Source organism: Gorilla gorilla, chromosome 16 (assembly GCF_029281585.2).
Source record: "Gorilla gorilla gorilla isolate KB3781 chromosome 16, NHGRI_mGorGor1-v2.1_pri, whole genome shotgun sequence".
NCBI lineage: Eukaryota > Metazoa > Chordata > Mammalia > Primates > Hominidae > Gorilla > Gorilla gorilla.
Window position 1 is genome coordinate 51720392 of NC_073240.2, and position 24349 is coordinate 51744740.

Genomic DNA, 24349 nt, shown 5'->3' on the forward strand with positions numbered 1-24349 from the left:
TTGTTTTTTGTTTTGTTTTTTACAGCCTTTTAAAAATGTAAAAATCTTTCTTTAGTTCACAGGCCTATAAAAATAGGCTGAAGGCTGGATTTTGTGGCAATTTAAAAATAGGCTGAAGGCTGGATTTAGTGGCAGTTTCTCCATTCCTGCCTTATCTTATTAGTCAATTGACTAAGGTCCTCTTTGTTTAGTTTGTCTAGTTCATGAATCATAAAGCGAACTTTTTTCACAGCATAGAGTAAAGACATTTTATAGCATAGCATCTGAATATACAAAGTCTCTTTAGGTTCAGCCAACTTACTCTGTAGTTTTCATTTAAAGTCAGTTCCTTTCTTAAAGAAAAATTAATATATCTGATTTTTTTTCTGTCTCTGTTATAGAAGAGGTTTAAATTTTTTTTTGTCTTTTCTTTCCTTGTAAATTTGAGAAAAAGACAGAGGTTTATAGAAGTTTTTTCCACAAAATTTATTTGTGCATTAATCGATAGGCAACATAGTGTAAAACATAGCTAGCTGAATATTCAGAATATATTTTGTACATAAAGAGAATATCTGGTTATATTTTAAGCTTTTGGAAATAGAGAAGGAGTGATTGTATCAGGACACTTGATATACTTCAACTTGTACTAGAACAGTTTTTAAGTGTTGATTCTGTACCTTCACTGTGTCACACTTCTGATACTATGATTCCATAGAACACATAAGACTTAATGTCCTTTCAGTGATTTTTCTTTACCATGGCAAAGCTCCAACCGCTTGACTCATGCTTTTTCAAATAATTTGAAAAAAACTTTAGTGTCCATTTTGATCATTCACTTTGATCATCTGTCATAGTGATGAGACTTTCGAATGTATCAGAAAATAAAATTTGAATGCTATCAAGATGTCCAGTAGATTATTTTATGTGCTTTGAGGTTATTTTAAAGAATAGTTTGAAGATTTATGAGTAGGGACTATATCTTTGAAATAAATACTGGATCATCCTATAAAATGATTATGTTGAAATAAACTACATACACAATTTTGGCACGTAAATGGTCGAAAGTGTTTGAGAATAAACCATTTTAAAGCATTAAAGGAACGTGGGAAATATCTTTTTATATAGGAATAATGAATATGTTATTGATGTTTCCATTAGAATGTGAGCTCCTTGAAGGCAGGATCTTTTTTTCCATCTGTTTTGTTCACTGCTATATTCATAGTACTGAAACCATGCCTGGCACATAGGAGGTGTTCAGTAAATACTTGTTCCATTAATAAATGCATAATTATTACCAGTAAATATAATTTTTTGAACATTGTATTGTGGTAACCTAATCCTAGTAACTGGGTAAGCCTGAAAGTAGTAGCGTTTGTTTCTGTGAAAAGTCCATAAATAAGATTTCTGACTAAAATGGACTTTCCAATTAGTTTTATTACAAGTTCTACACAAATACATTGTTTTGTTATACCTTACCATGATACCTGCCATTTTTATGTTTCTTTTTCTAGCTATTTTGTTTGAATGTGTGCATACAGTCTATTCTATTTATCCTAAATCGGAATTACTTGAGAAGGCTGCCAAGTGCATTGGAAAATTTGTTCTGTCACCTAAAATAAATCTAAAATATTTAGGTAAGATGATTGGTTCTTTTGACAGAAATTACAGAGATAGCTTTTGAAATTTGCTGTGTATTTGTTTCAATTCACTTTGTATAATGTGTCTTTGTTTCTAGGACTGAAGGCTCTTACCTATGTTATCCAACAGGATCCTACTCTGGCTCTTCAACACCAGATGACAATAATTGAATGTTTAGATCATCCTGATCCCATTATTAAAAGAGAGGTAAACTGGTATTTTGAATAGTATATGTGAAGTGTTAAAATTTTTAAAAATTTTGTTGGCATTGTGTAGAGAGATTAAAGTGGTGGGCAGTGTGTATGTTTGCTCGTGTGTATATTTTAACTTTTGGATGTATTTAATCCTTTTTTTGTTTTCTATTTTGAGACAGAATCTCACTCTGTCACCCAGGCTGTAGTGCAGTGGCGTGATCTCAGCTCACTGCAACTTCCACCTCCTGGGTTCAAGTGATTCTCGTGCCTCAGCCTCCTGAGTAGCTGGGATTATAGGTGTGTGCCACCATGCGTGGCTAATTTTTGTGTTTTTAGTAGAAACGGGGTTTCACCATATTGGCCAGGCCGATCCTGAAATCCTGACCTCAAGTGATCTGCCTGCCTTGGCCTCCCAAAGTGCTGGGATTACAGGTGTGAGCCACTGTGCCCGGCTTATTTATTTTTACTAAAGTTTAAGTAACTTTTCTAAAAAGTACTATGTCAGTGTCCACAGGAATGTCTTTAAATTATGAGTTGAAGGAATTAGGTCCAGTCATCTGTGTGGGTTCATTAATATAATTTCGATCTGAGCATCATACCAATAGGAGACCTGAATTCTGGTCCCAGGTCTTCCTATTAGTACAATTTCCTGTTATTGTACAATTTAAGATGCAGTTGATGTTAATTAATGATTTCTCATTGTTCTCTTTTATATCTATAAAATTAATTAATTTCCTACCAAACAGAAGTATTGAAAGAATTAATGAAGATATTCATAAAATGATTTGAACTTCTTGGAAGGAAAGGCTTAATAATATCATCATCGTATATGTCTGTATATTATATATAACATATACATAGCATATACCATATGTTACTTATATATAATATTACTTTTGTATATTACATTTATATATATATAATTATATATATCACTTATAATAATAATATACTTCTTTCCAACTTTTTCTTTTTGTAAATTTGCTTCAATGTCTACTTGGGTGTCTATATAAATATTCCTTTTAATTCTTATGGAAGAAATCATTCAGTATCTTTATTTCAAATGGTATATGGGACCTAGTTAAGAGTAAAAAATTCTATTTATAAAAATAGCAAAGATTTAAAAAGAATTTTTTAAAAAAATTTTAGATTCAGGGGATACATGTGTGGGTTTATTACATGGACATTTTATGTAATGCTGAGATTTGGGCGTCTATTGAACCCATCACCCAAATAGTGAACATAGTACTGGGTAGGTAGTTTTTCAACTCATTCCTTTCCCCTCCTGCCCTCCCTGCCTGCTTGTGGAGTCCCCAGTGTCTATTGTTTCATCATTACATCCATGTGTACCCATTGTTTAGCTCCCACTTATAAGTGAGAACAAGTGATATTTGATTTTCTGTTTTTGCATTAATTCACTTAGGATAATGGCTTCCAGCTGCATCCATGTTGCTGCAAAGGACATGATTACATTCTTAAAAAAAGATAATCTACTAAATACTAAACATCTAAATATCTTAAAAGCAATGAGCTAAGAGTAGGAGAGTTTATTGAGAGAACACTATTACATTAAACAACTATAATTTTTGAAGATTACAAATTTTAAATTTTAAAAGGCATTTGAAACACATTTTTGAAAAAATTTGCCTTCATATATATTTATTTATTTCATATTTTTAGTAGTCTGAAAATTGTTACATGCCTTGGATCTGGGCAGTTTGCAGATGTACTAATTTCTGCGTGTAGACATCCTAGAAAAATAAGAAGGCTCGAAGAGACAGTAACAAATAATTATACAGCCGTTCTGCTTTAACAGATACAGAGCATGCATTTCCTTTGTATAGTTGAGTACTAAGTTGAACAAAGTTGACTTAGGTACAGTTTTTTCTTATTGCTATTTGGTAGTCCCCACTTATTTATGGAAATATGTTCTAATACACCCATTGGATGCCTGAAACCATAGATAGTATTGAACCATGTATATATTTATATATTTTCAATCTGATAACCAAGATGGCTACTTTATGACTAAAGAGCTGGTAGCATATACAGTGTGAATACAAAGGGATGATTCATGTCCCAGATGGAGTAGGATGGTGCAAGATTTTATCATGCTACTCAGAAAGGCATGCAATTTAAAACTTATGAATTATTGATTTCTGGAATTTTCCATTTAATATTTTTTAGATTGTTTGACTGTCGGTAACTGAAGCCATGGGAAGCAAAACCACAGATAGGGGGTTTATAATATTATTGTATTTCATAATTATCCTTTCACTTAAAACTCAGAGTCAAAGGGAAAATAGGTGACTTTTAAAATTATGAAGGTTGATCTGTTTGGTCCCTTACCTGCAGTGAGAAAAGTGATTTGAATTCTTTGAGGAGTTACTGAGTATCCTTGGTGCGCAAAGATGGCACTAAAGTACTGTCTCTTCAATGCTGTTGTCACTTCTAACCTCTATCAAATGATACGGCGAGAACTTTGGTCCTTGGATGTTCAGTGATCTGTAGCTCGGGGTAGGATTCCCTTTTACCAGGTTTTATTACCTCTGTCATATACAGGAGGAGAGAAGGTGAGAGGGAGCTACCAAGTCTGAATAGAAAAGACCTCTGGCAGTACAGTTTGTAACACTATACCCCATTCAGTTCTAGAAATGCCATATTTCATGGTCTTAGAATAGGAGATAAATTTGATGTATGTTATCTAAAACTATATAACATAATTTGGAGTTCACAGGGAGCATGTCTGAAGCAGCTCCATAAGTTGAAAGCTATTGTTGGGGTGACCTATGTATTTTTAGATTTAAGTGGTGTTACACATTAACTAAAACAGTTAAAAAAAAAATCAGGCAGTGGACAGAACTCACAGCGAAGAGCTCGTGGAGTCCGGCCAGAAGAGCAACCAAGATGAGGATGAAGATACTGAGCCAGAATCTGGACAATTATGTCTGTGAAACCAAGTTGGACTTACAGAGAGTTCCAAGAAACTATGATCCTACTTTACATCCTTTTGAGGTCCCATGAGAATATGTAAGAGCTTTAAATGCTACCAAAATGGAATGAGTATTTGCAAAACCATTCCTTGCTTTGCTGGATGGTCACCAAGATGGAGTCAGTTGCTTGGCAAAGCATCCAAAGAACCTGGCTACTGTCCTTTCTGGGGCGTGTGATGGAGAGGTTAGAATTTGGAACCTGACTCAACAGAAATGTATCCGTACAATACAAGCACATGAAGGCTTTGTATAAGGAATACTTACTCACTTTTGTGGGACTTCTTTTTTCACCGTTGGTGGTGACAAAACTGTGAAACAATGGAAAATGGATGGGCCAGGCTATGGAGATGAGGAAGAACCATTACATACAACATTAGGAAAGACAGTGTATACTGGGGTTTATCATCACTGTAAAGAAGCTGTTTTTGCCACATGTGATCAGCAAGTAGACATTTGGGATGAACAAAGAACTAATCCTGTATGTTCAATGACCTGGGGATTTGACAGTGTAAGTAGTGTTAAATTTAACCCAATCGAGACATTTCTCTTGGGAAGTTTGTGCGTCTGACAGGAATATAGTACTGTACGACATGAGGCAAGCTACTCCTTTGAAAAAGGTTATATTAGATATGAGAACAAATACAGTTTGTTGGAACCCTATGGAAGCTTTCATTTTTACGGCAGCAAATGAAGACTATAACTTACATACTTTTGATATGTGTGCACTGGACACTCCTGTAATGTTCCATATGGATCATGTATCTGCAGTGCTTGACATGGATTACCCTCCCACTGGGAAAGAGTTTGTGTCTGCTAGTTTCGATAAAGCTATTTGTATCTTTCCTATAGACAAAAGTTGAAGCAGGGAGGTATATCACACAAAGCGAATGCAACATGTTATCTGTGTAAAATGGACTTCTGACAGCAAGTATATTATGTGTGGATCTGATGAAATGAACATTTGCCTGTGGAAAGCTAATGCTTCTGAAAAATTTGGTGTGCTTACATCATGAGAAAAAGCAGCTAAGGATTATAACTAGAAATTGAAGGAGAAATTTCAGCATCATCCTCATATAAAATGTATAGCTTGTCATTGACATCTACCAAAATCTATCTACAGCCAGATTCAGGAACAGCGCATCATGAAAGAAGCTCGTCGAAGAAAGGAAGTGAATCGTATTAAACGCAGCAAGCCTGGATCTGTGCCAATTGTGTCAGAGAAGAAGAAACACGTAGGGGCAGTTGTAAAATAATTGGTATTCCTAACAATCCTGATGTACAATTATTTGTTACCTTTTAGCTACCCTGAAAAATGATCCTTAAAGGTGGCCTAGTTGATAAAGACTATCTAACTGTTTTATCCTTAATCTGCATTCTTTTATTGAAGAATACAGTATTTGCAACTAACTCATTTTTTCCTGTTTTAATTACAGATATACTCTGTATAGTCTCTCTGATCTATTATTGTAGACACTGCACATTCAAATTGACATTTAAGACCAAACGTCTCTTATGTTATCTTTAACATTACTTTGAATAATAATTACAATGATGTTTCTTCCTATGATTCCACATAACATTTAGAAGAATGTCAACTTTTTATAACTGAATGTATTTCTAGTGCTTTACTTATATTCGGCTTTTCGACTCTTACAAAACAATCAGTCTGCATTTATATAACTTTTATAAATAATATTATAATTTGGGTCAAGTTAAGATAATAAAACTTCCTTTCAGCATTGAAAAAAAAAATCTTTCAAAATATGTTATCCTTTCTGCTTTAAGTCCTGGCTGTAAGGATTGAAAAACTAGAACCCTAAATATATTGAGCAAGTTTGACAAATATGTGGAAATTATCTTGCAGCTAATATTGCTGATCCTAAAACACCAATAAATGATGCTTTCTCAGTATTTCTCATATTGATTTCTGAGACTTATATTTTTGAAACCTTAATCTAGAGCTGTGGCAAGCCATGCAAATGGGAGCTTACTCTGGTATTGGTCTTCCTTCATCTTATTTGAAGCAGCAAGAGGTATATTCCTCAGCACTTAGAAAGTAGCTGTAGCAGCTGGGCGCTGTGGCTCACACCTGTAATCCCAGCACTTTGGGAGGACGAGGTGGGCGGATCACCTGAGGTCAGGAGTTCGAGACCAGCCTGGCCAACATGGTGAAACCCGATCTCTACTAAAAATACAAAAATTAGCCAGGCTTGGTGGCACGCTGAGATCCTGCCACTGCACTCTAGCCTGGGCTACAGAGTGAGACTCCATCTCAAGAAAAAAAAGAAAAGAAAAGAAAGAAAGTAGCTACAAGCCAGGCACAGTGGCTCATGCCTGTAATCCCAACACTTGGGGAGGCCAAGGTGGGAGGATCACTTGAGCCCAGGAGTTCAAGACCAGCCTGGGCAACATGGTTGAACTCCATCTCTATAAAATACCAAAAAATTAGCTGGGCATGGTGGCACGTGCCTGTAGTCCCACCTATTTGGAAGGCTGATGTGGGAGGATTGCTTGAGCCCAGGAGGTGGAGGTTGCATTGAGCTGAGATTGTACCACTGCACTACAGCCTGGATGACAGAGCAAGACCCTGTCTCAAAAAAAAAAAAAAAAAAGTAGCTATAAAACAGTTCTTCCTTGATGACTGAGATTTTGAACCTAGGCTTTGAAGCATTTGAGCCACCAGTCTTTGTCCATCCAAACAAAACCTGTTTGCCTTCAATTACCTAACCCACTCAAGTGGTGTCTTCTGTTGTTTGGGAAATAGTCTGCTGTCTTCTGTAGCATGGGAAATAGTTTCCAAGACTAGATTTATACACACATACATACACTTGCATATATATATACACCCATAGCTGTAGGTAATGTATATTTAAGGGCTGTTATGTTTTTAGAAAATATATATCTATTGTATTTTAACTTTTTAGTCTCTTAAGTGTTCTGTCATGTAGAGATGTCAGGTTGTGATTATCTCAGTAGAAAGCTTATAGACATTGGAATTGATCATAATTCATTTTTTGACGATAGTTTTACCTTTCTTAAGCTTTTCATTGAAATTTGCATTTCTTACCTGTTAACTGACTACCCAGTAGATCTCCATAAAAGTAGAAGAATCAACTGTATGGTCAACCTTTATGTTACTGTACTCATTGGTGTTATGCATAGTTTTATAATATTGTTTTTAATTTTTCTTCTTTAAATAGACTCTGGAACTTCTTTACAGAATTACTAATGCACAGAATATAACAGTTATTGTCCAGAAAATGCTTGAATATTTACATCAGAGCAAAGAAGAGTATGTCATCGTCAATTTGGTCGGCAAAATAGCAGAGCTGGCTGAGAAATATCCTTTTATTTCGACCATGAGTCTTAAAATAGTTAGTTATGCAGTGACTTTAAGATGATTGGTATAGATATGGTCACTTGCAAGTTGAGTTCAGAGACCTAGCAATACTTTTTATTCCTAATTTTCAAGCCTCTCTTGTCAGAAAAAGGGATTTGTGTAGACCTCTTAGGAGATGGCTTTTTTTTTTTTTTTTTTTGCTGGTTTCTTTTATTCATGTAGTCCAGTATTTTGAGCAGGAAGATAGAGGAACCTTTATCCTCTATATTCCTCTTTCAGTCCTGCCTCGTCTCTACTTCTATCTTGATTTCTTTTCTGAGTAAAAGTTCTTGCTTTTTGGGGAAAGTGGAGGGTGTGTGGGAGTGGTCAGGATGCTAAAGCTTATCCTTTATTGTTTTAAGCTGGAAATTGTCACAGTTAAGTAGTTGGGAACTCTATTAACATGTTACTCTTCTTCATGTTTGTTTCTTAAAAGTCAGAAGAACTTTACAGGTCATAAGGATATTCCATTCATTAAAAAATGTTACTGTTTAGGCCAGGCGCAGTGGCTCATGCCTGTAATCCCAGCACTTTGGGAGGCTGAGGCAGGCGGATCACCTGAGGTCGGGAGTTTGAGACCAGCCTGACCAACATGGAGAAACCCTGTCTCTACTAAAAATACAAAATTAGCCGGGCGTGGTGGCGCATGCCTGTAATCCCAGCTACTCGGTAGGCTGAGGCAGAAGAATCGCTTGAACCTGGGAGGCGGAGGTTGCAGTGAGCTGAGATTGCACCATTGCACTCCAGCCTGGGCAACAAGAGCGAAACTCCGTCTCAAAAAAAAAAAAAAAAGTTACTGTTTAATTATAAAAAAGAGTGAGTGAATGCTGTTAATGAAATTATATTGGAAATTGCTTAAGTGTAGTTTTGTCCTAGTCAGTGCTGTAGCTCTGGCCAGCAGAATGATAGAACTTTAGAACTGATGAGGAACAGATTAGAAAAGAGACTAAACACCTGTAATCACAGCACTTTGGGAGGCAGAGGCGGGAGGATTGCCTGAGCTCAGGAGTTCGCGACCAGCCTGGGCAACACAGTGAAACCCTGTCTCTACTAAAACACAAAAAAATTTAGCCGGGCATGGTGGTGTGCACCTGTAGTCCCAGATACTCGGGAGGCTGAGGCAGGAGAATTGCTTGAACCCAGGAGGCGGAGGTCACAGTGAACCGAGATCGCACCACTGCCCTCCAGGCTTGGCGACAGAGCAAGATTCTGCCTCAAAAAAAAAAAAAAACAAAAAAAAACGAAAAAAAGAAAAGATGCTAAACAATTTGTTCAAGTAGACATACAACAATATTTAGCTTCTTTGAAGTGAATTCTTTGAAGAATATAATTTTCCATTATTTGCATCTAGTTAGCTGGTTTGTTTCTTTCAGTTATTTCACATTTATTTATTGGATGACTGTTTTGTGCAAGTGTGGTTCCAAAGTGACATAAACTCAGTTTATTAAGTTTATTAAATAAGCTTCTACTGAGTACCTATTTTACATAAAACTGGGGTACAGAACAATTTATGGCAGAGGTTAAAGGTAAAACTGCCATACTAGGATGAATTGGGGTTATTTTTTAAAAGATTGCTACAGAAGGGTAATTTTAATAAGTAGCATTTGGAAGTGTACTTGTTCTTAACACTGTGGACACATATGCTCCTGATAATGCATGGTTTATTCAGACAATGAATGCTGTGTTTTCAGTAGGAGGAGATGTAATGCATCCTGATATTCCCAATAACTTTCTGAGACTACTAGCGGAAGGTTGGTAGACTATTATATTCTATAAAGTAAACATTTTAAAGTTAAATGTTTTTATTACAGAGTCCTTAGATAAGTTTGTGGAAATTAAAATGGTGTATCAATTTCTTTGTAGGTTTTGATGATGAAACAGAAGATCAGCAATTAAGACTCTATGCAGTTCAGTCTTATCTCACTTTACTGGATATGGAAAATGTGTTCTATCCACAGAGATTTCTTCAAGTTATGAGTTGGGTGAGCAAAGTACCTTAAATCATAAATTTTTATAACATTTTTAATACAAACCAAATGTTAACATATTTTCTTCAGAAACCATTCGCTTTACTCAGCTAACTCCTTCAGCTGTTAGTTTTTCAAATGGCCACCATCTATCACTTAACTATTTACTTTGTTTTTTCTCTCTGCCATCTCACTTGTTTGGTCTTTTAAATATAGGTATTTACTTGTCTCTTTGTGTTTACAATGTTTTTGTTGTGTTTTTTATGTGCATCCGTGTTTGAATATTTGAATACTCATTTATCTCTACTATATTAGTTTTCTTTTTTAAAAAATTATAACCAGTAAATTATCTTTATTTTAACCAAATAGAAGGAGGTTCATCTTTAAGAGGCATTTTCAAGGTACCAGGCACAGTGCTGAATACTTACATTATTAACTTCTTTTCTTCTTCTTTTTTATTTTATTTTATTTTTTAAGTTCTAGGGTACCTGTGCAGGATGTGTAGGTTTGTTACATAGGTAAATGTGTGCCATGGTGTTTTTTGCTGCACCTATTAACACATCACCTAGGTATTAAGACTAGTACACAATAGCTCTTTTTCCTAAAGCTCTCCACCCCCACCACCCTCCCTGATAGGCGCTGGTGTGTGTTGTTCCCCTCTGTGTGTCCTGTGTTCTCATTGTTCAACTCCCACTTATAAGTGAGAACATGTGGTATTTGGTTTTCTGTTCCTGCATTAGTTTGCTAAGAATAATGGCTTCCAGCTTCATCCATGTCTCTGCAAAGGACATGATCTTGTTCCTTTTTATGGCTGTATAGTATTCCATGGTGTATATGTACTACATTTTCTTTATCCAGTCTATCATTGATAGGCTATCTCTGCTAAATTAGTTTTCTTATGCTGCATAACAATGTTACCACAAACTTAGTGGCTTAAGACAATACAAATTCATTATCTCATAGTTTCTGTGGGTCAAGAGTCCAGGTATGGCTTAGCTGGGTTCTCTGCTTAGGGTCTCACAGGGTTGCAGTCAAGGTGTTGGCTAGAGCTACTGTCTCACCTGAAGCTTGACTGGTAAATAATCCACTTTCGAGCTCGTGTGGTTGTTGGCAGAATTCATTTTCTCGTGGCTGAGTTTTTGTGACTGAGGGTTTTGCTTGCATACTGTTAACTAGGCTGTCCTTAGCTGCTAGAGCTGCTTTCAGTTTCTTGCCATGTGGCCTCCCAACAGGGCTGCCTGCTTCATCAAAGCCAGTAGTGGAGATCAGTTTTTTTTCAAGACAGAGGTCACAATTTTGTGTAATGTAATCACATGTAATTGCATACAGGTCATTACCTTTATGTATTCTTTCTTGTGCATATAGGTGAGTGTTTCTTTAGGGGAGATTTAGAGAAGTGATATGGTATGCACATTTTAATATTTTATAGAATTGCCAAATGTTAGCATGTTAGCTTAAATTTTCCCCAGATTTTTACTTAAAATTTTTTCTTTTCTCATCTGCAGAAAAGTTAAAAGACTTAGATAATGAAATATACTTTTAGTTTAGTTTTTTCAGTTAATTTTCTTTTTTTTTTTTTTTTTTTTGAGACAGAGTCTTTCTCTGTCACCCAGACTGGAGTGCAGTGGCGTGATCTTGGCTCACTGTAACCTCTGCCTCCTGGGTTCAAGCGATTCTCCTGTCTTGGCATCCCGAGTTGCTGGGATTACAGGCACACGCCACTGCTTCTGGCTAATTTTTGTATTTTTAGCAGAGATGGGGTTTTGCCATGTTGGTCAGGCTGGTCTCGAACTCTCGACCTCAGGTCATCCACCTGCCTCAGCCTCCCAAAGTGCTGGGATTACAGGTGTGAGCCACCACACCCGGCCCAGTTAAATATTTTTAGCTACATTTGTTTTACTGTATCTGCATCTATAGGTATATCTAGGTCTACCTATATACAGTTTGTTTTGCTGAGCTGTTTAGAATTGAATTGCAGACACTGTGACACTTCACTCCTAAAACCTCAACATGAATCTTCTATGAATGACATAAGTATAAAACTGTTGTCATACCCAAGAAGTGTAAAGACACCGGGCGCGGTGGCTCATGCCTGTAATCCCAGCACTTTGGGATGCCGAGGTGGGTGGATCACGAGGTCAGGAGATCGAGACCATCCTGGCTAACATGGTAACACCCCATCTCTACTAAAAATACAAAAAATTAGCCAGGCATGGTGGCACACACCTGTAGTCCCAGCTACTCGGGAGGCTGAGGCAGGAGAATCGCTTGAACTCAGGAGGCGGAGGTTGCAGTGAACCAAGATCACGCCACTGCACTCCAGCCTGGGCGACACAGCAAGACTCCATCTCAAAAAAAAAGAAGTGTACAGTAATTCGTTAATATCACCCGCTATACTGTCCATACTCTGATTTATGGAGTTGTACCAAAAAATGTCTCTTAGGGCTATTATTCTCCTCCTTTCAATCCCAGATCCAGTTGAGGATCACAAATTGCCTTTACTTATGTCTCTTTATCCTTTTTAAATTTATAATGAACCCCACTTTCTTTTGGTTTTTATGACTGATTTTTTTGTTTGTTTTGGATGACTACTGTTAACTTATAGAATGTCCTACATTCTGGATATCTAATTATTTTTGTTCAGGTTAAACATTTTTAGTGAGAATACTACATAGGCAATGTTGTGTATTTCCTACTGCATCATATCAGGATATATATAATATCAGTTTGTCCACTTATTGGTGATTGTAAGTTTATAAGTTTGGGTTAAGATGGTGGCCTGGTGCAGTGGTTCATGCCTGTCATCCCAGCACTTTGGGAGGTGGGAGGATTGCTTGAAGCCAGAGTTTGAGATCAGCTTGGGCAACAAAGTGAGACCTAGTCTCTACCAAAGGGAGAAAAAAAAGATGGTGACCTCCAGATCTTTGCATTATAAAGGTATCTTTCCTTTTTGTAATTTATAACTAATTTGTGAGGTGATTCTATGAGGCTGTGCAAGTATCTTTTCCTCAGCTATCTTCAATGGCTTTAGTGTTGATTATCCTTCCTGAATTGATTATTGGTTTTTGTGGCCATTAGTTTTTTTTGTCTATGAACGTGGCATGTCACTCCACTTAATTTAGATTGTCTTTTATTTCTTTCTACAGCATACAGGTCATGTACAGTCGGCCCCCTTATCTGTAGTTTTGCTTTCTGCAGTTTTAGTTACCTGTGGCCAGTCATGGTCTGAAAATACGAAATGGAAAATTCCAGAAATCAACAATTTATAAGTTTTAAATTATGTGCTGTCCTGAGTAGCATGATGAAATCTTGAGCCATCCTGCTTCATCCTGCTCTGCCCCAGCTGGGACCTGAATCATTCCTTTGTCCAGTGTATCCATGCTGTATACACTACCTGCCTGTTAGTCACTTAGTAGCTGTCTAGGTTTTCAGATGAACTGTAGCATTATTGCAGTGCTTATATTGTAGTAAACCTTTATTTACTTAATCATGGCCCCACAGCACAAGAGTTGCGATGCTGGCAATTTGGATACGCCAAAGAGAAGCTATAAAAATGGTTCCTTTAAGTGAAAAGGTGAAAGTTCTTGACTTAATGAGGAAAGAAAAACATCATATGCTGAGGTTGTAAAGTTCTACAGTAAGAAGGGAAATTGCCTCTGTGAAATGGTGAAGAAGGAAAAAAAAATCCTGTTTTGCTGTCATACCTTAAATTACAAAAGTTATGGTCACAGTGCGTGATGAGATCTTAGTTAAGATGGAAAAGGCATTAAATTTGTGAGTGGAAGACGTGATCAGAAGCATGTTCCAATTGATGGCAGTTGGGTTCAGTACTATTTTCGGATTCAGGCATCCACAGGGAGTCCTGACACCAATCCCCTTTAGATGCAGAGGGCCAAATGTATATACAAATACAATAGATTTTGTATTTCGATCTTGTATCCTACAGTCTTGCTGAACTAACTTAATAGTTCTAGGAGTGTTCTTGTAGATTTCTTGAGACTTTGTTAAGAATTTTATCTAGTGTCATGAGGGCTATTGGTCTGTAGTTTTCATTTTTGTGGTATTCCAGTTTTGGTATCAAAGTAATACTAGTTTCATAAAATGACTTGGGAATGTGCCCTCCTATTTTCTGGAAGAGTTTGCATAAAATTGCTGTTAATTCTGCTTTAAAAATTTGGTAGAATTTTCCAGTGAAACCATCTGGACTTGTAGATTTTTGGGGGAGTTATTAAATTATAAATTCAGTTTTCTTAAAGAAAAATCTCAACTGAATTTTCATTCAATAGTTCAGTTTGTTGTTGCTGTTGTTGTTGTTGTTTTTGTTTTCCCCCCCCTTGGGACTTATCTTTGAGTCATGGATTATTCAGAAGAGTATTGTTTAGTTTCTGAGTGTTTAGAAAATTTTCTGTTATCTTTCTGTTACTGATTTCTAGTTTGCTTTCATTGTGATTAGAGAAAATACTATGTATGATTTCAGTTCTTTCAAATTCGAGGTTTGTTTTACGGTTCAAGGCACAGTCTATCTTGGTATATGTTCTGTGTTTGCTTGAAAAGTTACTTTAAGTTCTAGGGTACATGTGCACAACGTTCAGGTTTGTTACATATGTATACATGTGCCATGTTGATGTGCTGCACCCATTAACTCGTCATTTACGTTAGGTATATCTCCTAATGCTATCCCTCCGCCGTCCCCCTACCCCACAACAGGCCCCAGTGTGTGATATTCCCCTTCCTGTTCCAAGTGTTCTCATTGTTCAGTTCCCACCTATGAGTGAGAACATGTGGTGTTTGGTTTTCTGTCCTTGCGATAGTTTGCTGAGAATGATGGTTTCCAGCTTCATCCATGTCCCTACAAAGGACGCGAACTCATCCTTTTTATGGCTGCATAGTATTCCATGGTGTATATGTGCCACATTTTCTTAATCCAGTCTGTCATTGATGGACATTTGGGTTGGTTCCAAGTCTTTGCTATTGTGAATAAACATACGTGTGCATGTGTCTTTATAACAGCGTGATTTATAATCCTTTGGGTATATACCCAGTAATGGGATGGCTGGATCAAATGGTATTTCTAGTTCTAGATCCTTGAGGAATCACCACACTGTCTTCCACAATGGTTGAACTAGTTTACAGTCTCACGGACAGTGTGAAAGTGTTCCTATTTCTCCACATTCTTTCCAGCACCTGTTGTTTCCTGACTTTTTAATGATCACCATTCTAACTGGTGTGAGATGGTATCTCATTGTGGTTTTGATTAGCATTTCTCTGATGGCTGGTGATGATCTATTTTGCTTTTTCTGGGTGTTGTGTTCTATAAAGTCTGTTGTGATGGTGTTGTTGAGTTCTTCTATATCCTTGCTGATTCTTGGTCTAGTCCTATTAATTGTTGAGAGAAGGGTATTGACATCTTCAGTTCTGTGGCCTATACTGACACTATGAGGGGGTGGCTTGCTGAACAGTGGGGAAAATCCTGACTCCATCAGGCTTCCACTGACACACTCCCATCAGAGAAAGGCAGGGACACTGTATTTCTCCTCGATAGAGGTGAGGTGCAGGCTCCCTGCCTAGTCTCCACTGACACTGCAGGGGAGTAGGCCTCTCTACAGCTCAGTGGGGATGAAAGTCTTGACTCCCCACCCAGTCTTCTCAGTTGCCACCCTGCTGGGGAATTTGGGGTACCTCTTGCAGCCTGGTGAGGGTAGAAGTCTTGATTCTCCACTCTGCCTTTGCTGGTGTGGGTGTGGCTGCAGATTTTTCTGTGTGGTATTTGGCTGGAGTAGGAGGATTATTGTCTGAAACTTTTCTGTCCTCTTGGCTTATTGACTAGAGGGCAGGCTCCTCTTGGGGCTTTTTGTCTGTGTGCATTGGCATTTCCAGGTTCTGGCTCTCCACATCCAGTCTGAGGTAAATGAGACAACAGATAATGTGCTGTATGTTTTATATGTAATATCAAGGGTTTTTAGGTATACTTAGTAGGAAGAATAGGGATAAATACATCTTCTTCATCTTCCCGGAAGCAGACATCCATTACCATTGATTTTTGAACTGGGACTTATGTTACGTGTTCTTCTGGAGCTACCTTCCATTTTTTATAAAACCACCCTAAAAATTATCATACCGTTTAAGGATTGAACTCATTTAGTCCTATTTCTTTTTCCTTCTCTTCTCTTCCTTCTTACTAGCTATACATTTTCCCTTGCTTATCACCCAGCCTCCTTTTCTTGCTGGTGCCGATATTATACCAAAGACATGAAATTATTCCATAAACACCATTTAGGAAAGTGTATTAGTCCATTCTCACACTGCTATGAAGAAATATCCAAGACTGGGTAATTTATAAAGAAAAGAGGTTTAGTTGACTCACAGTTCCACATGGCTGGGGAGGCCTCAGGAAACTTAAAATCAAGGCAGAAGGCACCTCTTTACAGGGTGGCAGGAGAGAGAATGAAGCCGAGTGAAAGGGGAAGCCCCTCATAAAACCATCAGATCTCATGAGAACTCACTATCACAAGAGCAGCATGGGGGAAACTGCCCCCATGATTCAGTTATTTCCACCTCGTCCTGCCCTTGACATGTGGGGGATTATTACAATTCAAGGTGAGATTTGGGTGGGAGCACAGAGCCAACCATATCAGAGAGATTTCATACTTCCTGAATTATCAGTTTATTAATGATTCTGAAACAGGAAATTCCCCTTGACCCCTTTGTGGGCTTTGAGACGGGTGCTTCACTTACTCATCCTGTAGCTCTCAACCCCTCACGGGAGGGTGAGCATGCAGGTGAGCGGGTGCAGGAGCCAGAGTGAGTGCTTTTGGGCTCTGGCAGGAGCAAAACTCTGTATGGGCCCCATGGCAGCATCTAGTGGGGAGTACCCGCGACTCCTGAAGCCCCACTGAGCATGTTACAGTGCTCTTTTAGCTCTGTCATCAGCAGACGGCTTAAGTGTTAACAGCTCAGTGGGCCCTTTTGTATCTGCACTCACTTCTGAGCTCTCATCTGGTGTCCAGGAAAAATGAGGTCACACAAATGAATTGAAGGATGAGAAATGCATGGGATTTTGTTGCCAGTGAAAGTGGCTCTCGGCAGGAAGGGAAGCTGACAGGGGGACTGGGGCAGTGAAGGTAATGTTCTCCAGAAGTCCAGCCGTCTCTGGCTGGATTCTTCTTTGAAGTTACGCTGTCAAGCTGTCCCTCTGAAGTAAAGCCACTTCTCTCTGACATCCAGCTGCTTCTTCCTCTATGCTGGCTGAGTCTGGGGTCTTTATAGGCACAGGATGGGGCAGGGCAGGGCAGGGCCATGGGTGGTTTAGGAAAAGGCAACATTTGAATGGGAAAATAGGGATATAAGTTCTCACTTTGGGCCATGGTCTCAGGCTTTCTGGCTTGCGGGTGGGGCTTCTCCAGGGACCCCACCCTTTTTTGCCTAGAATTCCTCTGCCTCCTGTCCCTATCCGTTCTTTCACTTACAGGATTGTATGTCACCTAAGTTAGATGTGTGACATAGACAAGCATTTCTTTTTTTTTTTTTTTTTTTTTTTTGAGATGGAGTCTTGTTCTGTTGCCCAGGCTGGAGTGCAGTGTCATGATCTCAGCTCACTGCAACATCTGCCTCCCAGGTTCAAGCAGTTCTCCCGCCTCAGCCTCCTGAGTAGCTGAGACTATAGGCGTGTGCCACCACACCTAGCTAATTTTTTAATTTTTATTAGAGATGTGGTTTCACCATGTTGGCCAGGCTGGTTTCAAACTCCTCAGGTGATCCACCCGCCTCGGCCTCCCAAAGTGCTGGGATTACAGGTGTGAGCCACCATGCCTGGCCAATAAGTGTTTCTTAAAGTCTCTTCTGTGGAATGTCTACATCAGAATCAGGTGATGCATATTCAAATGTATATCCTCGGGGACCACAGTCATACTAAATCAGAATATCTGGGGGTGGAGCCTAGAAATCTGTATTTTTAATGAAACACCTTAAGTGCCTAATATCTCTTTGTTTTATTTACAGGTATTAGGGGAATATTCTTACCTCTTAGATAAGGAAACGCCAGAGGAAGTTATAGCTAAGCTCTACAAGTTACTTATGAATGACTCTGTGTCTTCAGAAACAAAAGCCTGGTTAATTGCTGCTGTGACCAAACTGACATCTCAGGCGCACTCTTCTAATACAGTTGAGAGATTAATCCATGAATTTACCATATCTTTGGATACTTGTATGAGACAACATGCATTTGAATTAAAACATTTGCATGAGAATGTGGAACTTATGAAGAGCTTGCTTCCAGTTGACAGGAGTTGTGAAGACTTGGTGGTAAGACATTGGTGTTCCATCTTTTTAAAAATTGCGTTGTCATTAAACAGAGTAATTCTTGCATTTGTGACATATCAGGAATATATCAAAATGTGGTTTCTGTAGCATTTAAGGTGAACGTTGGAGTTCCTTCTCACATTAGTATGACAGGGAATCTGAAAGCTCCCAGCACTTTGGGAGGCTGAGGTGGGTGGATCACCTGAGGTTGGGAGTTTGAGACCAGCCTGACCAACGTGGAGAAACCCCATCTCTACTAAAAGTGCAAAATTAGCTGGGCATGTGGTACATGCCTGTAATCCCAGCTACTTGGGAGACTGAGGCAGGAGAATTGCTTGAACCTGGGAGGCAGAGGTTGCGGTGAGCTGAGATTGCACCATTGCACTCCAGCCTGGGCAACAAGAATGAAACTCTGTCTCAAAAAAAAAAAAAAAAGATTCAATCTAAAAAGGTCTTCACCAAAGCACATTATAGTCAGACTGACAAAAGTCAAATTACAAAGAGAGAATTCTAAAAACAGCAAGAGAAAAGTATCAAGTCACACATATAAGAGTATTCCTATCAGACTAATAGTGGATTTCTTAGCAGAAACCTTATTTTATAGGCAAGGAGAAAATGGGAAGATATACTCAAAGTGCTGGAAAAAAAACCCCAAAAACTGCCAGACAAATAAGTATACTATACACAGCATAAAGGAGAAATAAAGTCTTTCCCAGACAGGTGAAACTGAGATAATTCATCCCCACTAGACCAACTCTAAAAGAAATGTTTGAGGGAGTCTTATATCTGGGAGTGAAAAGATATCTACCAACGTGAAAACACATGAAAGTATAAAACTCACTGGTAAGGCAGATACACAAATGAGAAACAGAAAGGAATCAAATATTATCATCACACACACAAAATCCATCCAGCTAAACAATGAAAAAGGAAGAAAGGAAAAAATGTATAAAACAATCAACAAAATGACAGTAGTAAGTCCTCAACTATCCATAACAACCTTTAATGAAAACAGTTTAAATTCCTCAATTAAAATATATAGGCTGGCTGAATAGATAACAAAATAAGATCCAGCTATATGCCGCGTATAAGAAACTCACTCACCTGTAAAGACACACAGACTGAAAGTGAAGGGATAAATAAAAATAACCATGCAAACATAAACCAAAAGCATGCAAGAATAGCTAATGTTATATCAGACAAAATGGACTTGGAAAAAAAATATAAAGGAGACAAGAAATGTCATTATATAATGATGAAGGGATCAATTTACCAAGGGCATATAACATTTGTAAATACATATGCACCCAACACTGAAGCAAATATATATAAAGCAAATATTATTAAAGCTCAAGAGAGAGGTAGAACCCCATACAGTCATAGTTGGAAACCTTGACACATCACTTTCAGAATAAGACAGATCATCTAGACCGAAAATCAACAAAGAAGCATCAAACTTAATTTTCAGTCTAGACCAAATGGACCTAACAGATATTTACAGAACATTTTATTCAACAGCTGCAGAATACACATTCTTCTCATCAACACATGGAACATTCTCCAGGACAGACCATATGTTAGGCCACAAAAAAGTCTCAACAAATTTGAAAAAATTAAAATCATAGCAAGTACCTTCTCAGGCTGCATGTGATAAAACTAGAAATCAATAATAAAAGGTACTTTGGAAACTGAACAAATATATGAAAATCAAAACAGCATATTTCTGAGTGATGATTAGGTCAGTGAAGAAATTAAGAAGGAAATAAAAAAATTTCTTGAATCTAATAAAAATGGAAATTCAAACACAACTTACCAAAACCTATGTAATATGGCAAAAACAGTGCTAAGAGGGAAGTTTATAGCAATAAACACATACATCAGAAAAGTAGAAGGATTTCAAACAAACAACCTTATGATGCACCTCAAGGGACTAGAAAGGAAGAACAAACCAAACTCAACATTAGTAGAAGGAAATAAATAGTAAAGATCAGACCAGAAATAAACAAAATGGAGACGTAAAAAAGATACAAAAAAAAAACAATGAGACAAAAAGTTGGTTATTTTGAACAATAAACAAAATTGATAAACTGCTAGCTACACTAATCAAGAAAGAGAGAAGATTCAAATAAGTAAAACCAGAAACAAAAAAGTAGACATTATAATGGCTACCACAGAAATATAAATGATTATTAGAGACAATTATAAACAACTGTACACTAACAAACTGGAAAACCTGATGGAAACGAATAAATTCCTGGACACATCTACCAAGATTGCACAAGGAAGAAATAGAAAACCTGAATGAATAATGACATTGAATCAGTAATAGTAAGTCTCCCAACAGAGAAAAGCTTACAAGATGGCTTTACAAATGAATTCTGGCAAATTTATAAAGAAGAACTAGCACCAACTCTTCTTAAACTAGTCCAAAAAAATCGAAGAGGAGGACATTCTTCCTAACTCATTTTATATGGCCAGCATTACCCTGATACCAAAACTAGACAAGGACACAACAACAATAACAAACTACAAGCCATATCCCAGATGAACATAGATGCAAAAATTCTCAACAGAATACTAGAAAACTGAATCCAATAACACACCAAAAAGATAATACACTACGATCAAGTGGAATTTTCCCAGAAATGCAAGGATGGTTGAACATACACAAATCAATAAATGTGATACTTCACATAAATGGAATAAAGGACAAAAACCATATGCTCATCTCAATAGATGCAGAGAATTCATTTGGTAGAATCCAACATCCCATCATGATAAAAATTCACAAGAAAAAGCATAGAAAAAAAAATACTCAACATCATAAAGCCCATATATGACAAACCCAAAGCCAATATTGCAATGAATAAGAAAAAACTGAAGGCACTTCCTCTAAGAATTGGAAAAAGGCAAGGATGCCCACTTTCATCACTCCTATTCAACATAGTACTGGAAGTCCTAGCTAGAGCAATCGGGCAAAAGAAAGAAATAAAGGGATCTAAACTGGAAAAGAGGAAGTCAAATTGTCCCTTTTTGCAGATGACATGATCTTATATATAGAAAAACCTAAAGACTCAAACAAAAAGTTCTTAGAACCAATAAAAGAATTCAGTAAAGATCCAGGATACAAAAATCAACATATAAAAATCAGTAGCATTTCTATACACCAAGCCAGAAAAAAAAAAATCAAGAAAGTAATGCCATTTACAACAGCTACAAAATAAATAAATACAATACAATACAATACTTGGAATAAATTTAACCAGGGAGGTGGAAGACCTCTACAAGGAAAACTTCAAAAGGCTGATAAAAGAAACTGAAGAGGATACAAACAAATGGAAATATATCCCATGCTCATGGATCACTTGAATATTGTTAAAAATGCCCATACTACTCAAAGCAATCTACAGATTCAATGTGCTATCAAAATACCAATGACAGTCTTCACAGAAATAGAAAAAACAACCCTAAAATTTGTAGAGAACCATGAGACTCTGAATAGCCAATACAATACTAAGCAAAAAGAACAAAGCTGGAGGCATCACACTACCCAATTTCAAAATATACTACAAAGCTGTAGTAACCAAAACAACATGGTATTGGTATAAAGGAAGACATACACACCAATGGAACAGAGGGAACCCAGAAAAAAAATCCGTGTATTTACGACTAACTGATTTTCGGTCAAAGTGCCAAGAATATATATTGGGGAAATGACACCCTTTTCAATAAATAGTGTTGAAAAGCCTTGATATCAGCATGCAGAATAATGAAACGAGATCCCTATCTCTCACCATATAAAAAAATCAACCCACAATGAATTAAAGAATTTAATGTAAGATCCAAAACTATAAAACTACTAGAAGAAAACTTAGAGGAAATGCTTTAGGACATTGGTCGAGGCAAAGATTTATGGCTAAGACTTCAAAAGCACAGGCAAAAAAGACAAAAATGACAAATGGGACTGTATTAAGGTCAAAAGCTTATGCACAGCAAACGATACAATCAATAGAGTGAAGAAACAATCTGTAGACTGGGGAAAAATATTTACAAACAAGGGAATAATATCCAGAATATATAAGGATCTCAATTCAACAGCAAAAAAAAAAAAAAAAAAATCCCATTTAAAGGTGGGCAAAGGTCATCAACAGACATTTCTTAAAAGAAGATACACAAATGGCCAACAGGTAAACAAAAAAATGCTCAACATCTCTAATCATCGGAGATGTAAATCAAAACCACCATGAGATATTATTTCAGTTACAATGGCTGTTATCAAGGAGACAAAAAATAACAAATGTTGCCAAGGATGCAGAAAAAAGGAAACTCATGCACTGTTAGTAGGAATGTAAATTAAGATAGCCATTATAGAAAACAGCACGGAGAGTTTTCAAAAAACCAAAAATTGTTTCAAAAAAAACAACCCAGCAATCCCACCCCTGGGTATTTATCCAGTGGAAAGGAAATCATTATTTCAAAGGTATACCTGCACCCCCACGTTCACTGCAGTACTATTCACAATAGCCAAAATGTAGAATCAACCTAAGTGTCCACCAGTGGACACATGGATAAGGAAAATGTGGTATGTATACACAATGGAATACTATTCAGCCAAATAATATCCCAGCAACATAGATGGGACTTATTTCACTATGAAGTAAAATAAGCATGGCACAGAAAGTCAAATATTACATGTTCTTATGCATATGTGGAAGTTAAAAATGTGCATCTTATGGAGGTAGAGAATAAAGAAGCTGGGAAGGGTTGGGGGGCAGGGAAGAAGAATGGTTGGTTAATGGTTAGTAACATACCTAGATAAGAGGAGTAAGTTCTAGTGTTTGATGGCACAGTAGGGTGACTATAGTTAGTAATAATTGTATAGTATTTGTATATTTCAAAATAAAGAGAAGATTTGAAATGTTCCCAACACAAATGATAAATGTTAGAGGTGATGGATATCCTAAATACTCTGATTTACGTATTACACATTCTATGCATGTATCAAAGAATCGTATGTACGCCAGATATGTATGTCTTTTAAAATCAACAAATAAGAGAAATTCCTCAATTATTCTGTATTAAAAGAGACTGTCACAGGATATAAATATCTTCACTGCAGTTTTCCAGAAGAAACACTCTTATTCCTATTTAGAATCAGTACTGGATTACAGGCGTGAGCCACCACTCCTGGCCAGGTTGAATCTCTTTGAGGCGCTTTGAGCTTCCTGCATATGGATGTCTGTATCTCTTGCAAGACTTGGGAAGTTTTTAGCTATTATTTTTCAATTAGGTTTTCTGTGCCTTCACCCATTTTGTCTTTAAACTCTCAAAATTCAAATATTTGTTTGCTTTATGTTGTCTCATATGTTACGTATGCTTTCTTTGTTTTATTTATTTATTTTTGTCTGGTTTATTTCAAAGACATGTCTTCAAATTTGGAGTCTCAGTCTATTGTTGAAGCTCTTGGTTATACTTTTTATTTCATTCATTGAATTCTTCAGTTCTACGAGTTCTGTTTGTTTCTTATTTATGATGTCTACCTCTGTTGAATTTCTCATTCAGATCATGAATTGTTTTCTTGATTTATTTTTGTTTTGTTTATCTGTGTTCTCTTGTATCTTTTGAGTTTCCTTAAGATCATTATTTTGATTTTTTTTTCAAGCATTTTATATATTTCCTTTTTTTGGGATCTGTCACTGGAGAGTTATTGTGTTCCTTTGGAGGTTTTGTTTCTTTGCTTTTTTATTTTTCTTGTGTCCTCACATTGACATATGTGTATCTGGTATCATAGCAGTTGGTTCTAAGTTTATGGATTCCTTTTAGTAGGGAAAGACCTCTCCCTGTAGATGTATCTGTGGTGTTGGTTAATAAGGTGCTTGGGCTTTGATTCTGGATGGGCAC

General features: G+C 37.1%; 1 protein-coding gene and 1 pseudogene across 6 annotated transcripts in view; both read left to right on the plus strand.

Moving 5' to 3' along the window:
- The window catches only part of AP4E1 (adaptor related protein complex 4 subunit epsilon 1), a 97770-nt gene that overhangs the window by 32211 nt on the left and 41210 nt on the right, over positions 1-24349 (plus strand). For all 6 annotated transcript variants that reach the window (XM_055362998.2, XM_019011353.4, XM_055362999.2 and 3 more), the window contains 6 exons: positions 1491-1613; positions 1715-1824; positions 8005-8144; positions 9822-9934; positions 10047-10165; positions 18149-18451. In XM_055362998.2, the coding sequence (XP_055218973.2) occupies positions 1491-1613; positions 1715-1824; positions 8005-8144; positions 9822-9934; positions 10047-10165; positions 18149-18451 (908 nt within the window). The remainder of the gene's footprint in view (positions 1-1490; positions 1614-1714; positions 1825-8004; positions 8145-9821; positions 9935-10046; positions 10166-18148; positions 18452-24349) is intronic.
- On the plus strand, positions 2892-6556 carry LOC129526965 (DDB1- and CUL4-associated factor 13-like; annotated as a pseudogene).